Source organism: Plecotus auritus (genome assembly GCF_963455305.1).
Source record: "Plecotus auritus genome assembly, chromosome: 12".
NCBI classification, from domain to species: domain Eukaryota; kingdom Metazoa; phylum Chordata; class Mammalia; order Chiroptera; family Vespertilionidae; genus Plecotus; species Plecotus auritus.
Window position 1 is genome coordinate 37,080,799 of NC_137778.1, and position 15,292 is coordinate 37,096,090.

The 15,292-nt window shown below is 42.3% G+C and overlaps 1 protein-coding gene across 3 annotated transcripts in view; it reads right to left on the minus strand.

Moving 5' to 3' along the window:
• The window catches only part of MAGI3 (membrane associated guanylate kinase, WW and PDZ domain containing 3), a 143,609-nt gene that overhangs the window by 35,409 nt on the left and 92,908 nt on the right, over nucleotides 1-15,292 (minus strand). For all 3 annotated transcript variants that reach the window (XM_080648954.1, XM_080648953.1, XM_080648955.1), the window contains exons 3-6: nucleotides 12,578-12,697; nucleotides 6,814-7,023; nucleotides 4,489-4,663; nucleotides 728-807 (exon numbers count right to left, since the gene is read on the minus strand). In XM_080648954.1, the coding sequence (XP_080505080.1) occupies nucleotides 728-807; nucleotides 4,489-4,663; nucleotides 6,814-7,023; nucleotides 12,578-12,697 (585 nt within the window). The remainder of the gene's footprint in view (nucleotides 1-727; nucleotides 808-4,488; nucleotides 4,664-6,813; nucleotides 7,024-12,577; nucleotides 12,698-15,292) is intronic.

The following is a 15,292-nucleotide window of genomic DNA, read 5'->3' on the forward strand; positions in this document are numbered from 1 at the left end:
ACTGCTGGTGGGCATGTAAACAGGTAAAACCACTATGGAAAACAGTATGGAGCCGCCTCAAACAATTAAGAACAGAGTTACCATGTGACCCAGCAGCCCCTCTTCTGGGTATCTACTTGAAAACTTTGAAAATAGCGATTTGAAAAGATAGAGGTGCCCCTGTGTTCACTGCAGTGTTAGTCACCATGGCCAAGACGTGGGAACAACCAAAGTGCCCTTCGACAGATGATTAAAGCAGATGTACACATACACAATGGAACAGAGCTTCGTATTTATATAAATATTTTACAATCAGCTTATCGATTTCTTCAAAACAAATTTTATTCTTCCGCAGTCTATATTCAGGAAGGCACAGCCAACCATTTTGGCTGGGGTAAGTTCTATACTTACTTGTAAGACTATGCCGCTAAAAACAGCCTATAATGTACAAGGCAGAATTACTACCCAATAATAATCATTACCCAATGATTCTTACGAGGAATAATTTTACTACTGAGCAGTAAAAACTGTTTGTGGGGTGGAGTTTATTCAAGACTTTCACTGGGCTCCTAACGCTGCTCTAAATGGCTAGGGACTAGCCATAGGTACTATCCATCCTAGTGATACTAAATTAAATACATTTTTGAAAGCTCAACAGGCTTGAGGAGGCTACCCTGGGGCTGAGAATGTACCTAACTTATTAAAATATTTATTTAGGATTTCTTAAAGTTTGTCTTTTGGAATCTACCTCCGTCTTCGCAGTCCTCGGGGGCTTTGGCTTTCTTACAAAGGCGAGGGTCCAGCCAGGTGGTCGTCTTGGTATTGTGGCTGTAGAATAGAGATTTCAATTAGAAACAGCAAAATATACAGATGAAGAGAAATATATCAAAAGCAAAGATTAAAAGTGACTAAAAGGTAGGATGTTGTTAGAATAGTCATCTCCCACAGGCTCTGTTTGCCTACCTCTGACTCAATAATCCGACTGTTCTCAGTCTGTGGCTTCAAAACCGCCCTAAAGGGGAGGTAATGCTAGAGGCACTCATTTGAGGGTGGAGAGTCTGAAGGGGGGATAAGAAGCAAGGACAGAATAACAGACGCTGTCTAAGCCACGGCCCCTGCTGTGCGGCATCCAGCAGAAAGGCCGCGGGAGGACCTGGCTCGCTTGCTGCCTGAGTTCCTTCCTCCTGCCCTGCAAAAACCACGGTATGTCTCGAGTCCCTGCGATGTGTGGCCCCTGCTGGGGGCTGGGAATATGGAGATGCATGATCAGACAGAGCCTGTGGACTCACAGGGCTATTTAAAATAACATAATGAAGAGCGAAATGAAAGGGAAAGCTCCATAGTGTCTGTTTCTGCAACACTGCAAGTAACAAGGATGGGTACAGCCGGCCGGTGTGGCTCAGTGGTTGAGCATCGACCTATGAACCAGGAGGTCATGGTTTGATTCCTGGGCAGGGCATGTGCCCAGGTTGCGGGCTCGATCCCCAGTAGGGGGTGTGCAGGGGGCAGCTGATTGATGATTCTCTCTCATCATTGATGATTCTCTCCCTTTCCCTTCTGTCTCTCCCTCTCCCTTCCTCTGAAATCAATAAAAAAAATTTTTTTTAATGAAGGGTATAATTAAACTCAACTCTACGAAACTAAGTTTTATCAGTATGGACCATATATTTAATAGAAAAAAAGGCGGAACAGGAAGATCACCCCACCCCCCTTTAAGAAGTAGGCCAAGGACGCCTTCAGAGAGCAGTGTCTGCCTGATTTCACTAGTGGTCACCCCGGTCACTTCAGGCCAGGCCACCGTGCAGCAGGCACTGCTGCTAAAACTAAAGTACCTCACTGCTGGGCGGACGTTGCTATCGTTTAAGTGTCTGCAATATGAGGATAGGAAAGAAAGAAAAAATCACCAAAGAAAAATACATAGGAAGGCAGCAAAATATAAATCACAGTGATTATCAAATAGTGTGAGAACAGCAACGTGAACAAGTTATCTTTTCTTGGTGTCTATATCCTGAGATCAACTCACTCATCTCGACACTGGCCACTCCTAGGAAACGGAGCCAGTGGTTTCCGGAAATTAATCAGACCTCCCATGCCTTTTCTAACCCCTGCGCTGCTGAGAGGGCAGGCTACGCAGCCCCTCCCGGCACAGTGCCAGGTCTGACTCTCCACTGTGGCAGAGACTCCCCTGTATGCCGAGTATGGATAATCTAAGTAGCAGAAACTGGGATTCTTTCTAGCAAGTCTGTTACCCATTGTGTCAGAGAGAATTTCCCCCAACGAAAACTGGCTGAAGCAATTTTAGTACAATGAAAAGGATCAGGACTCCACGGAGGCCTAGCAGCAGGCATATCGCTAAAAACAAATAATGGGCGTATCTTACAAAACCAAATTCCTAACTTTTAGAAAAGCTTAACTTTGGTTTCAATGACCCAAAGTTTGTACTGCTCGATTAGCAGGTGTAGGCAACCCACTGGGATTTGACCCACTGCTTCTCAGGGGAAGACATGCTCACTGGGGCTGTACCGGAAGCAGAATAGCTGAAGACTGCAGACCAGTACGGCTTACTGACAGAGGCATGACTTAGCAGCAGCAGCAGCCACACGGACCGAGCACATGAGCTGCAGCAAGCAAGAGAGCTTAATCTCGCAGCAAATAATACTCAGCTCTAGCGTGGATGTTAACCCCTCATGAGGCGACGCAAATATTTTCTCCTATTTCTTAGGCTGCTGTTTCACTCTGTTGATTGCTTCCCGTGGCGGCACAGAGGCTTTGGAGTCCGATGTGGTCCCTTTCCTCTGTTTTACAGTGTCACCGTTGCCTGTGCTTTTGGTGTCAGACCCGAGAAGTCCTTGCCAAGCTCAATGTCACAAAGCTTTTCTTCTAGAGGTTTTATAGTATCCGATCTTACATGTAGACCGTAATCCACTTTAAAAATGTTCACCTCTGAAGACATTTGTTGTATAAATTCCCCAGTCCCATAATTTACTCACCGGTCCCTGTTTGCAGGGTGAGGTGCTGTCAGATTTGATGTCTCATGATCTGCTTCTAAAGATATTCTGGCTCTTTTTCGTGCCTCTACATCTTACTCAGGGGGTTAGTTCCCAAGTCAGCATGAAAGTCAGAAGTCTAAATTACCCCTGAAAAACTCCTCAGATTGGCCACAGAGAAGAGTATACCTGCTCTCGTCTGTTGTGTGTAATCCTGGTCATTAATGTTTATATAAACGTATAACGAAATCAATAACTTACCACACCTGGTAAGAAGAACACCTTGCACACAAAATCTATGCCTTTTAAACGCTAGAATCTCACTCGGTACAGCAAGATGCTTGTTCTATCTGAAGGATGTGGAATTGGGGACCAACTGAGGAAACACACTCAAATCTCTCATCCCTAATTCATGTCTGTGCATATGTTCTTTTGAGTGTAGTACGCAGCCCTCAGTATTTTAATTAGTATATTCTGTAACTTCACTACTTCGATATTCTACCTCTGGGTAAATTCGTTTAAAGATGAGAATTACAGCTGCATGAGACTATAAAAAAACTTCAAATGAAACTTCTAATAAATTATTTATATAATATTCTCAGGTGCGAGCAATAGAAAACTTTAGGTTGACTGAACACATGTGGTACTCTATATCTCTGTAAATATAAGCATATTAATAGTGCTTTTTCATAAAATAGTTTTTTGTGGGGATTTATATTATACCAGTTCTTCTGAGGACCAGTGATTTTTTTTCCCCCCTCCTATACTATTTGACTCTATTGCCTGAAAACATCAAACCCAATCTCTAGGACTGAAAATATTTAGCTCAGATAAGAAATATGTCCCACTCATACGATAATTCCTGAAATGTGCGTTAAGTGGGACAATATACACAAAAGTTAAACAACAACAACAAAACAAGTGAAGCAGACCTGGCCTGTGTGGATCAGTTGGTTGAGCATTGTCACCATGCACCCAGAGGTCACCCCTGGTCAGGACACATGCCCATGTTGTGGGCTCCATCCCCAGTAGGGGGCGTGCAGGAAGCAGCAGATCAATGTTTCTCTCTCTCTCTCTCACCAATGAAAACATCTTTTTTTAAAAAAAAGCAAACCACATTGGGGCGGTGGGGGCTTGCCCAGGGTGGGAATGGTTGCGGGGGGGGGGGGGGGGTGTCAATTGGGGAAAAAGGAGACATATGTAAAATTTAAGACAATAATAAAAAAAAAAAGCAAACCAAACCTTTATTCCTTACATTTTTCATTATTAGTGATAAATCTGTCTTTAATCCTCTTGTTTTTATAAAACCAGAGATCAAACACACTATTCCTTTATCGAAGTCAAATAAAAACAAAATACCGTCCAGGAAAAAAGTCAGATTAAGAATCAACTATAACATGGATGAAAAATATTTTTAAAGGAAGAAAAAAGACCGGAGGCCTTGAGAAAGGAGGTTAAGCATGTTCTCAGACAAGCCTCCCACTGGCAGGGCTGGTGAGAGAAGGTACAGACATTGGCTTACTCGATGAAGTAGATCATCCCCGTGTCCGTGTAGGCCATCTCCCAGTTCTTGGGCAGTGGTTCCAGATTCTCATCTCTCATCATGTAATTTCTGAAGTCCATGGAGCTGTTGGTTTGGTTGTAACTCGGGACGGTCTTCGTCCAATCGGACGACTCAGAATGCCTCTCTCTGTTTTCTATTCAAAACAGAACAGTATAAAAAGCAGCTGAGCTTATACTGTCTTCAAACAGCACTCTTCAATTCCAACAAAATGCCAAATATTTATTACACATTTCCTTGTCTTTTGTGTCCACATTCTGCTGTAACTTTTGAAAAAACAAACAGAAACATACTTTTTGTTTTTCATTTTCATTTGCTAAGTGACATGAACCCCGTACAGCACTTTGGGGGCTAGTCTGGGAAAGAAGCAAAACACAACTCTGGAATCACGTCAGTTCATACTGAACACAGACCAATCAACAGGACACTGACAGCAGCCCAGCAGCACTGGTACAATCCCTTTACACGTCAGGCGCTATTTTAAGCGCTTCACATATACTAACTCATAATCCTCACTCAAGCCTGTGAGTACGTCTTATTATTCCCATTTTATAGATGAGGAAACCGAGGCCCAACGAGGTTAGTTAACGCAGCCAAGGTTACGCAGCTAATGAAGCAAAGCCAGGATTCCAGTCCCAGTGGCCTATGCTCTTCACTGCAGCACCAAGCTCCTCACACACGTCTAACACAGGCCTTTCAGGATGACACGCAGAAGACTTCCTCTGTTAAATAGAACTCTCTGTTGTTGACAGTGAAATCCTTTCAGAGTCCCAGCGTCCATAAGGTAGGTAAAAACACTGAATTTGGGTTACTGTAGGGAGTGCACACTTCATGAACTTGAAACTTGTTTCTGGAACTTACAAGATAACCCAACTGTAATAAGCCCGGACTGTAGTCAACGCCTCAGAATCAGAGGTACTTAGAGGCGGCCTTAGACATCATTATACAGCCTTCCTTGTCCTTATAGTATTGGCACTCCACCCATCCTTTACCTAACCAAGCACTATCATCCTTTAACCCTACTGCTTACCACCTCTCACTGCTCCTCACCCCCATCCACGCCCTAGTCATGTCCTCCTTGCCCTACCTACCCAAGAACATGTACATTCCCACACTGGGACAAATTCACGGTCTCTAATGCCAGTCTTAAACATTTAAAAATGTTAACAAACTTAGTTCTGTGGGTGAGCAAAGCTGACATCAACATCAGAAGGCTCTACGATATGATGAGTTCCCTTAACAACCCCTAAAAAATAAGATGTGAATTCACCTAAACATTTTCAGACCCGTTTTCACCCCAATATATTGGGGTAATGCATTAAACATCAAACGTATGAAGTGGCATAATTATGTGGGATGTTAGGACTATAAAACAGGACTCACATTCTGGAGGGGAACGCAAACAATGAATGCACTGAAACAACAAATACAGTATAGACAGCAAATGTTAATCACTGATAAAGAAAACCTCAGGATGCTTTGGGAAAAGGATCAAAGCGCTTAAAATGATCAAAAAAGTGAAATACATCTTTCAGTTCCTACTACATGCTGGGCACTGTCTATGGTGCAAGGGATACAACAATGAACAAACAAGCAACAATTCCACCCCTCCTGCAGCTTTTTCCATCATGTTTTGAATGCAAGTGTTATAATGAATAGCACCGAAACCAGGTCTACTGCGATTCTGTGCTTTCCTACCCATACTGTCGATTAGAAGTGTAAGAGTCTCCTAAGCAATCGTCACATTTTGGGAGGAATTCAAAGGAGTAAGATTCTCCACCAGTAAGTTCCTGTTGGTTTTGTATTTAATGAAAAACAGGAGGTCAAGTTCGGAAATTTTCTTGGAGTGATTCTGAATGTGAAGTCAAAGTGCTGCTTGCAAACCTCTCGAATAATGTTGACTAGCACATCTCCAAACTCTGGCCTTTGTTTTGGTTGAAGGCTGTATCTTAAAACATCTACTTTTGTTTAGATCCTGCAAAGCAGGACGTAGGCCAACAAGATTCCCACATTCCAGCTTCGGAAGTGAATCCCACATCTTTTAAGCAGTAGGGCAATGCCATCTTGCATGATCACTACTGACAGCTTATCACTGACTTATTGAAACGGCCACTGGGAGCAGCTTTACAGATACACTTGGTCCCACAAAAACACCTTTACCAAAAACAGGAGAACCCCGTCACTCACTCTGCATGGGCTTTGTGGGAAATCTTACTACTTCCAATGCAGTGTCACGGTAAAGCCACCCAGGAGGGTCACTTAGAAATTGTTCATCCATTTACCAACCTGCATGGCCAGTGCCATTAATGGCTTCCTTGTCCTCATCGTCCTCCTCTTCGGGGAGAGAGCTGTCCATCCTCTCCATCTTGCTGACGGAGGTGGTTCGTTTCCTTTGGGATTCGGTGTCAAACTCATTATCAAAGAGGACCTGGTCCACAGGATCGGGCTGGAAAGGGCTGGGTTCTGCTGGAGGCTTGGGAGTCCCGTAGAAGTTTCCTAAGGGAACACAGTAACAGCAGCTGGAAACACTAACGCTGAACGGAGAGTCAGAACAATACGGCCCGGTGTACGTCTCTGCCCTGTTATCTTACACTGAAGTTTCCGAACAGCCAACCACCACTGGCCAAGAGGAGGCCAAGACACTTCCTGGGAGAGGAGGAGGTAGGAAGAGCAAAAATAACTAATTTCCTAAGTGCCCTTCACCAGAGAAAGCCAGGAAGCTGACTTTGTGGACATGGCTTATTTATCCCAACAGGGCTGTTTTGCATGGGCCCTAACGTAGGGCCTAATTGCTGGATTGACGCTCTCGGGTAGGATTCACTGGCATGGAAGTGGGAGAAAAGGAGAAGGAAACGAACTCACACAATTTTGCTCTGATGTGCAACGTGATGAACTATTTTGGTAGGGGGAGGAAATATGTGGGCAAAGGATGAAGCTAAGAACCTACCAGTCTGTGTTGAAACGTAGGCTGTTTATGTAAAAGTAATTTTTGAAAGTTTTCCTGAGATTCTAATTATATCATTTTATCTGACAATTTGTTGAACAAATAGAGACATTATTAGCATATTTCAATATTGGCTTCCTCTCAGGGAAGCAAGAACTGCTTTAATATGTTAAGTCTTCAGGATCAGTCATTTTTGCAGTAAAAATAAATGTTCCAGAATAGAATGAGAACAATGGAATATCTTTTCAATTTGTCATGTAGCTCTCATTAGGCAGCCACACATAATGGGGAAATGCTCAATAGATCTACCTACGTTAACAGTTTGTGGCTTCTGCTAGTTTTGACCTTGCATCAATCACTATGCTAATGTTACAGGAAGATAAATTTGATTGCGGAGTAAAATATTCATGACCTTCTTTTATTTTATTTTTTAAATCACTTTTTTTCTAATCAATTTCCTTGGCTCCTAAGAAGGCAACTGAGATGCTTGTTCCTATAATGTAAATTAGTGGAGATAAAATGGATTACTTTTCCTGGGTGAAGAAAGCATGGGTTGTTGATCGTAACCCTGGGCCAAGTCTACAAATAACACAGTTTACCTTAGGTGGGACATGCTTCGAAGGGGAAAGCACGAAGGTGAATTCTTTGGAAATGTGACTTGAGGCGGGATTGTTAATAAATGCTCAAGGCAAAACAGTGGCATCAAACTATAAAGCTTTGCAACATTTCGCCCGCCCGACCCCACTACTCCCTTGCTTTCAAATCCATGTTGGAGATGGAGTCACCCCCGTCACGCGGATGACGCAAAGGCTGGCATCAAAACAGATCTCTGTCGCTGAAGGAGAGTAAGGAACTGGTGGGAAAGCCAGCTCACACTTCTCCGGGGCGAAGGGCAGCGAAATGCTCCAAACGGAGGTGTGGTTGGGGAAGAGGATGTGCTGGGAGCCCCTGCGTTGTGTCCAGCAATCCCACTCCCACGGGAGTCCACACGGAAAAGTCCACTTCTTCTACGGATGGGAGTTTGACTAGAAACACAGTGTAGTGTGTATCTTCGGTAATTATTTTTTTTAGCTCTAGGAAGTTTAATTTTTTCTAGGGTGGAAATGAGAAAAATTCAGGATATTGTGATTGTTATCCATAGACAGTGAAAGATTTTAGGACTCGATCATAAATTCTGGCAGTTCCCTTATTTTTAAAAAATTATTGGTATTAATAATAAGCATGCTTATAAGTAAATTCGATCTATTTTTCTGGAGTTATTGTTAAATATGAAGATTGCAGATTATAGCAAGGTATATAGTTATAAATTTTGTGAACCTTGACTATAGTTATTAACAGAAATTTTTTTCCATCCTTTGAAGCGGTATTGAGGCATTTCCTTTTTCTCTCTTTCTTCTCTGAAGGTGTTTTCATTTTTACAAAGGAACTATTAGCTATTTTAAACATATATAAAAACACGGACAATAGTATTACAGTAGTATTCGAAATCTCCTTATTTATTTACACATCCTCCGGGTATCAAGTTTGCCAGATTCTTTCAGGTCTCCCCGTCCCCCTTGGTGGACATACATGTATGGTCAAATACACGATTAAAGCTCTAACTTCCTGTCTCTGTCCTTCCCACTCTCTCCGAGTCATCCTTAAGTTAGCATGTCATTTCTCTGCATGTGTGTACATGAGGACATATGTATAAACACACATAATGTATACACATTATTGTTCATAAAAGCTTCACAAGCATCTATGACATTTCCTATCTCTTTTCTAAAGAGTATACTGCATGCAACTTTCTTTTTATACAATTATTTTCCTAAGACTTATTCCTGTTGACACGTAGATTCTAGTTCACTTTAACTGCTGTAGGATAGTCCATTTTTATGAACGAATTAAAATGTACTTGGTTGATTCCCCTATTAGAAGAGAGTTGTTTCCACCCTCGCACACACAGTGCTCCAGGGACTATTCTGGAACTGTCTACACAGGCACACAGACAGGGTTTCCCTATGGGCAACTGAGGGGAACTGCTACGCCAATCACGCGCATCTCTGAAGTTGCTAGCTGTGGCCAAGGTGCTCTCCAAAGGGACTGCATCATTTTATACTCTCGCCAGCTGCGTATGGGAGTTTCCATTCCCTCAATTATCAGTCTGTAAAACTGTCGTCAATATGATGGGTGTGAAATGGTGTATGATTGTTATTTCAATTTGCATTTCTTTAATTGAGCACAATTTGCCACTTTGTCATATTTCTAACATGCTTTTACACTTAACAGAAGAAAATATCTTTGTGATCTAAGGGCAGAGAAGGACTTCTTAAACAAAACTTCAAAAGTACAAATCATAAGGTAAAAAAGTAATAAATCTGGCAGATGAAATTTAAGGATTTCTGTTTAATGAAGCAACATGGGACAAGGTTATTAGGTGGAAGAATAGGAGAAAATATCTGTAACCAATAGGGGATTAATATCTAAATATTATGTAAGATCTAAGGAATGTCTGCCACTGGAATGCGATTGAGATCCCATTTAAAACAAAATAGACACGCCCTAGCTGGTTTGGCTCAGTGGATAGAGCATCAGATTCTATCCTGTGGACTGAAGGGTCCCGGGTTCGATTACGATCAAGGGCTCATGCCAGGGTTGCAGGCTCGATCCCCAGTAGGGGGCATGCAGGAGGCAACCAGTCAATGATTCTCTCTCATCATTGATGTTTCTATCTCTCTCTCCCCTCTCCCTTCTTCTCTGAAATCAATAAAAATATCTTAAAAAAAAAATAGGTGAACAAATGAATAGACAATTCGCAGAAGTCCAAAAAACTAACGAGCATATGAAAACATGCTCAAACTCTGTGACTTCCAGAGAAACTCGAGTTTAAATGAGATACCACTTCTGCAGCCATCGGATTGGCAAAATTTTAAAGCTGGACAACGCCAAGTGCCGCTGAGGAGGTGGAGTCATTACTACAGCTACCAAACCTCGTGCAGTCCTGGGGGGATGCAGACTGTAGAGCTATCCTATCCAAAACTACTTCGTCAGATGGGTATCAAAGCCAGCAATTCGGTCCCTGGGTATCCGTTCCACAGACATTCTCACACAGGCCTGTGAGAAGACGTGTGCGAGAATGTTTGCTGCAGCTTTATCGGTGGTGATGGGGCGATGGAGACAATCTGGAAGTCCGTCACCAGGAGAGTGGTTACGTGAGAGGCAGTGGATTCACAATAAAGGACGGGGCAGCAGTTAGAAAGCAATGAGTTACAGGCAAATACAGATAGCAACATGGATGAATCTAAAAACATAGCGATAAGTGAAAACAGTTAAAACTGACCGAGATCTGGAACACAGTCCAGATGTAAATAATAAATACATGCACACAAAATAAGAACACATACAAATAATATATATGTATATATATTAAACGCATCGGATGGCTGCCTATAGAGGAGGCGAAGGAGAGCAGGCCATTTGTAGAAAATAGAAAACAAGTAGCTGCCATTTCCTCTGAGAAGTCTTCACTGGCCACCTTATCTAAATAAGACATTCCCCTGATTTTATTTAAATCCATGTTCTTGTTTCCTTCATAACATCTCAATGTATAGTTATTCTGTTTGTGGTGACTGCCTTCCCCAGTAAGATACGGATTTATTAAGGCAGTAGCACTTCAATACTGTTCATCACAGTGTCACTAGTCCCTCTGATAATGCTTGGCACACAGAAGGTAGTTAAAAAATGGGCTGAATGATTAAAAAAAAAAGGATCAAATGAATGAGTGTCATGAATTTGTTGGAGCTAAGTCCAGAAAGGACAGCTGGGTCAAAGTCAGCAGGCCCAAGAAATCCCAGGAGATTCTGAAGAGGACAGAGATGTGACGAGAGCTGTGTTTGAGCAATGTCAGCAGAGTAGCAACAGGCAGGGCGGAGTGGATGGAGACAAGAGATTGAAACAAAAGGTATCAACTCAATAGCCTAGACTTGAGCTAGTCCAGTGGGCCTACCATGAGGTGACGGAGTGGGAGGAAAGGCATTGAGGAAGCTGCTATAAGGGAAGACGTGACTACATTTGTTTTGAACTCATGGTGCAGCTAAAGGGAGAAATTGTGAAGAGTTCCTCTTTGGACAGAACACACACACACTTGTCTCTGCTGAAATCAGGTGAGATATTTACTGAACATCATCTCTGGGCACTGAAGGTAGCGTTGCGTAAGAAAGGCGTGATGTCTGCCTTCCCTGAGCTGGTGGAAAAGGCAATCACGGCAGCGTGATAGAGCAGTGGGGGAACAGCACAGGGTGCTATGGGAGTGGACAAGCTTGCCAGGGAAGAGTGTTACATAAGGAAAAGAAGGACCTAACCCAGAATCACTGAAAATTTGAACTTGATTGCCCTAGCTGGTTTGGCTCAGTGGACAGAGCGTCGGTCCACAGACTAAAGGGTCCCAGGTTCGATTCTGGTCAAGGGCACGTACCTGGGTTGCAGGCTAGATCCCCGGGCCTGGTCGGGGCATATACCGAAGGCAACCAATTGATATGTCTCTCTCACCGTCTCTCCCCTCCCTTCCACTCTCTCTGAAAACCAATGGGAAAATATCCTCAGGTGAGGAGTAACAACAACGTTTGAACTTGATCTTGAATCTGTACTTCCTGGAATCAAGTGGTAGAGGAGAGATATATGAAAAGAAAACCAAATACTCTGTTTTTGTTGTTTTTCTCCCCCTTTCTATATTCTCTTTTCTCCAAGCGATCCAAAGTATAAATAGATTTTTTAGAGTCTACAGTATTTGAATTCTCAATCACAAATAGAAAGCAATCTACCAACACTTGCTGAGCTCATATGATGAATGTGAATTACTATGAAATATACAAACTAGTTAATTTGAATAATTTCCGTATATTATTCATAATTGACTTCGTAATGTGATGAAATGCTTTTTGTTTATTGTTTAATCCCATTTTAACTAGCAAATTACAATTACCCTAATTAAAAGAAAAATTTCCCCCAAACCGACAGATAAAACTTGTTTGTAAAATGGTATTTTACTGATCAAATTCCCTCTGAAATAATTCCAGTCATTCAGATAGTTTTCTGGGTTGCTGTTGTCAATGTTTGGGGACATACCATCATACGTTCCACTTTCTAATAATGCTCCACTCTCTTCCAGTGCTTTGAACTGTTCAACAGAAATGAAATTATAGTCCACCCCTGGTACTTCCCCATCTCTGGGGGCCCTTGTGGTGCCTAAGGAAAAAAAAAAACAAGAAAAAAATAGGTTGGAAGTGCTTTTAAACTTACAAAATATTGCAAGTAATAGAATATATAGCCTATAGAGAACTCATAGAGAAACAGACCATTGAATATATTATACCTACTAGAATAAGGATCAGAAAATCTGAGGCAAGTTAAGATTCCTAAGTGAACGCAGGACAATAAATAACGTAGGATGAGTCAATAAACTTGAATAAACCTACAGGTAGCCATAAAACTCAAAACTAAAAAGTCTACAAAATTTTAGTGTCAGAGAAAGCTTAACTTTCTAAGACACAATAGTTCATTCTTCTTTTAAACCTCAGTTATCATTCCTTAACATATAACAATCCACCAATGATAGACTTCATTTTTAGGTAGCTAACTTATGTATTTTTTTCTTCCTTAGAGTAAAGAAACAAACATTCTACTTACTAGAGGCATAAAGGACAATTAAAAGAAAAGAAATTAAGGTCTTTTAATGAACTCTATTTTAAAAACTTAGACAAATATTAATTATGAAAATATTTTAGGTGAATAAAAAGGCTTATGGCTTAATAAAGGTAGGTATTTACACATTGCTTCTTAGCCATTATTCTCTTCAAGTAGTTTTTAAAAAAAGTAAGCAGTAAGTAAGCTGTTCAATGAGATTCAGCAACAGAGCACTAAATTTTACCCGCTAAGGAATTCATGCTAAAGTTCAGTTGATCTTGAACAATGAGGGGGTTAGGAGCACCAATCCCCTAACACACAGGAGAAAATCCGCATATAACTTGTGACTCCCCCAAAATGCAACTATTGTCATCTTTTGGTATCCACGGGGATTGGAGAAAATAGGGTCTGGGTTGAACTCTCAAAACCTACGGCAACATTCTAGCACTCCCAAATCGATAACAATCCTAATTAAAAATATTAATACAGTTTAAGAGCCATGTTACATCCCTAATTATAAATACTAGAATCAATAAAATACTTTGTTTTCAAAAATACATATTTTTATTGATTTCAGAGAGGGAGGGAGAGGGGGGATAGAAACATCAATGATGAGAGAGAAATCATTGATCAGCTGCCTCCTGCACGCCCCCTATCGGGAATCAAACCCACAACCCAGACGGGTGATCTGACTGGGAATTGAATCGTGACTTCCTGAGTCATAGATCGATGCTCAACCACTGAGCCACACCAGCCGGGCCTTAGTGTGTTGTAGTTTTTAAAGAAAAGGTAGCTTGACGGAAAGGGGTATAAGGGAGGGTTAGGCTACTGAACGATGAGGAAAAGGCAAAATGTGCAATAAGCAATTTTAAGATAAAGCACATGTTCTAATTGAGAAAAGAGGCCAAACTGAGGTGAATGCGCACCTGCACAGCCCACACGTCATTCAGCTGTGTTTGTATATTCTGTGTTTATTTGCTACTTGATGACGCAAAACATGAACTTGTTCAGGAAAACGGAATACAAGCCAGTATGACATCAATTAAATTGACATCATTCTCTAACCTACTTACCAATCACGTAGGAACTTATTTGCATCACAGAAACAAATGTGGTAGCAGAACAGACAGTATCTTTCCCCACTCTGTTTTTTTTCCCCTTTGAAAAAATAACCTTTTAAGGACTGATGTTTTGTTCATGTGAATGTAGTCAAACTTATCAATACTTCCCTTTATAGCTAATGCTTTTGGTGCCTTGAAGAAATTTTTTCCAAGACCCTGGGGAGAGGCTATATTCTTCTTAAAAAGCATCACAGCTTTGCCTTTCGTGCCCAATACTTCAGTGTAGTCAGATCGCTTAATTAGGGACCTGGCGAGAGGTAGTGGTCTACTTTCCTTTTTTACCAAATGGCTACTCAGCATGATTTACTGAAATGACCATTACTTCCCCTCTGTCACACCACAGGGCTTCTGTCATAGAAACTTACATAGAAACAAGAGGCCCGGTGCACGAAATTCGTACACTCGGGGGTCGGGGGGACGGGGTGGGTGTGTCCTTCAGCCCAGCCTGCGCCCTCTCGCAGTCCGGGAGCCTTGAGGGGATGTCCGACTGATGGTCAGACATCTTTAGTGCTGCCGCGGAGGCAGGAGAGGCTTCTGCCACTGCTCCTGCGCTCGCCAGCTGTGAGCCCAGCTTCTGGCTGAGCACACTGACCACCAGGGGGCAGCTCCTGCGTTGAGCTTCTGCCCCCTGGTGGTCAGTGCGCATCACAGTGACCGGTCGTTCCACCATTTGGGCGATTTACATATTAGCCTTTTATTATATAGGACGGCCTTGGGCAAACTACGGCCTGCGGGCCGGATCCGGCTGTTCTATCCGGTTCTCTTGCTCTCCCCTCCGCTCCTTTACTTTGAATTTGTATTAGTTCACACAAACACTCCATCCATGCTTTTGTTCCGGCCCTCCGGTCCAGTTTAAGAACCCATTGTGGCCCTCGAGTCAAAAAGTTTGCCCACCCCTGATATAGGATGTCTGAGCAAGACTGGGTACCCATCCCCGGGTTCTCCTGCACACCCCACCTATCTCCTGACCACTCTTGCACCATTATCATGATGGTGTAATTACATTTTCATGATAAATCTGGGGATGTAGAACTGA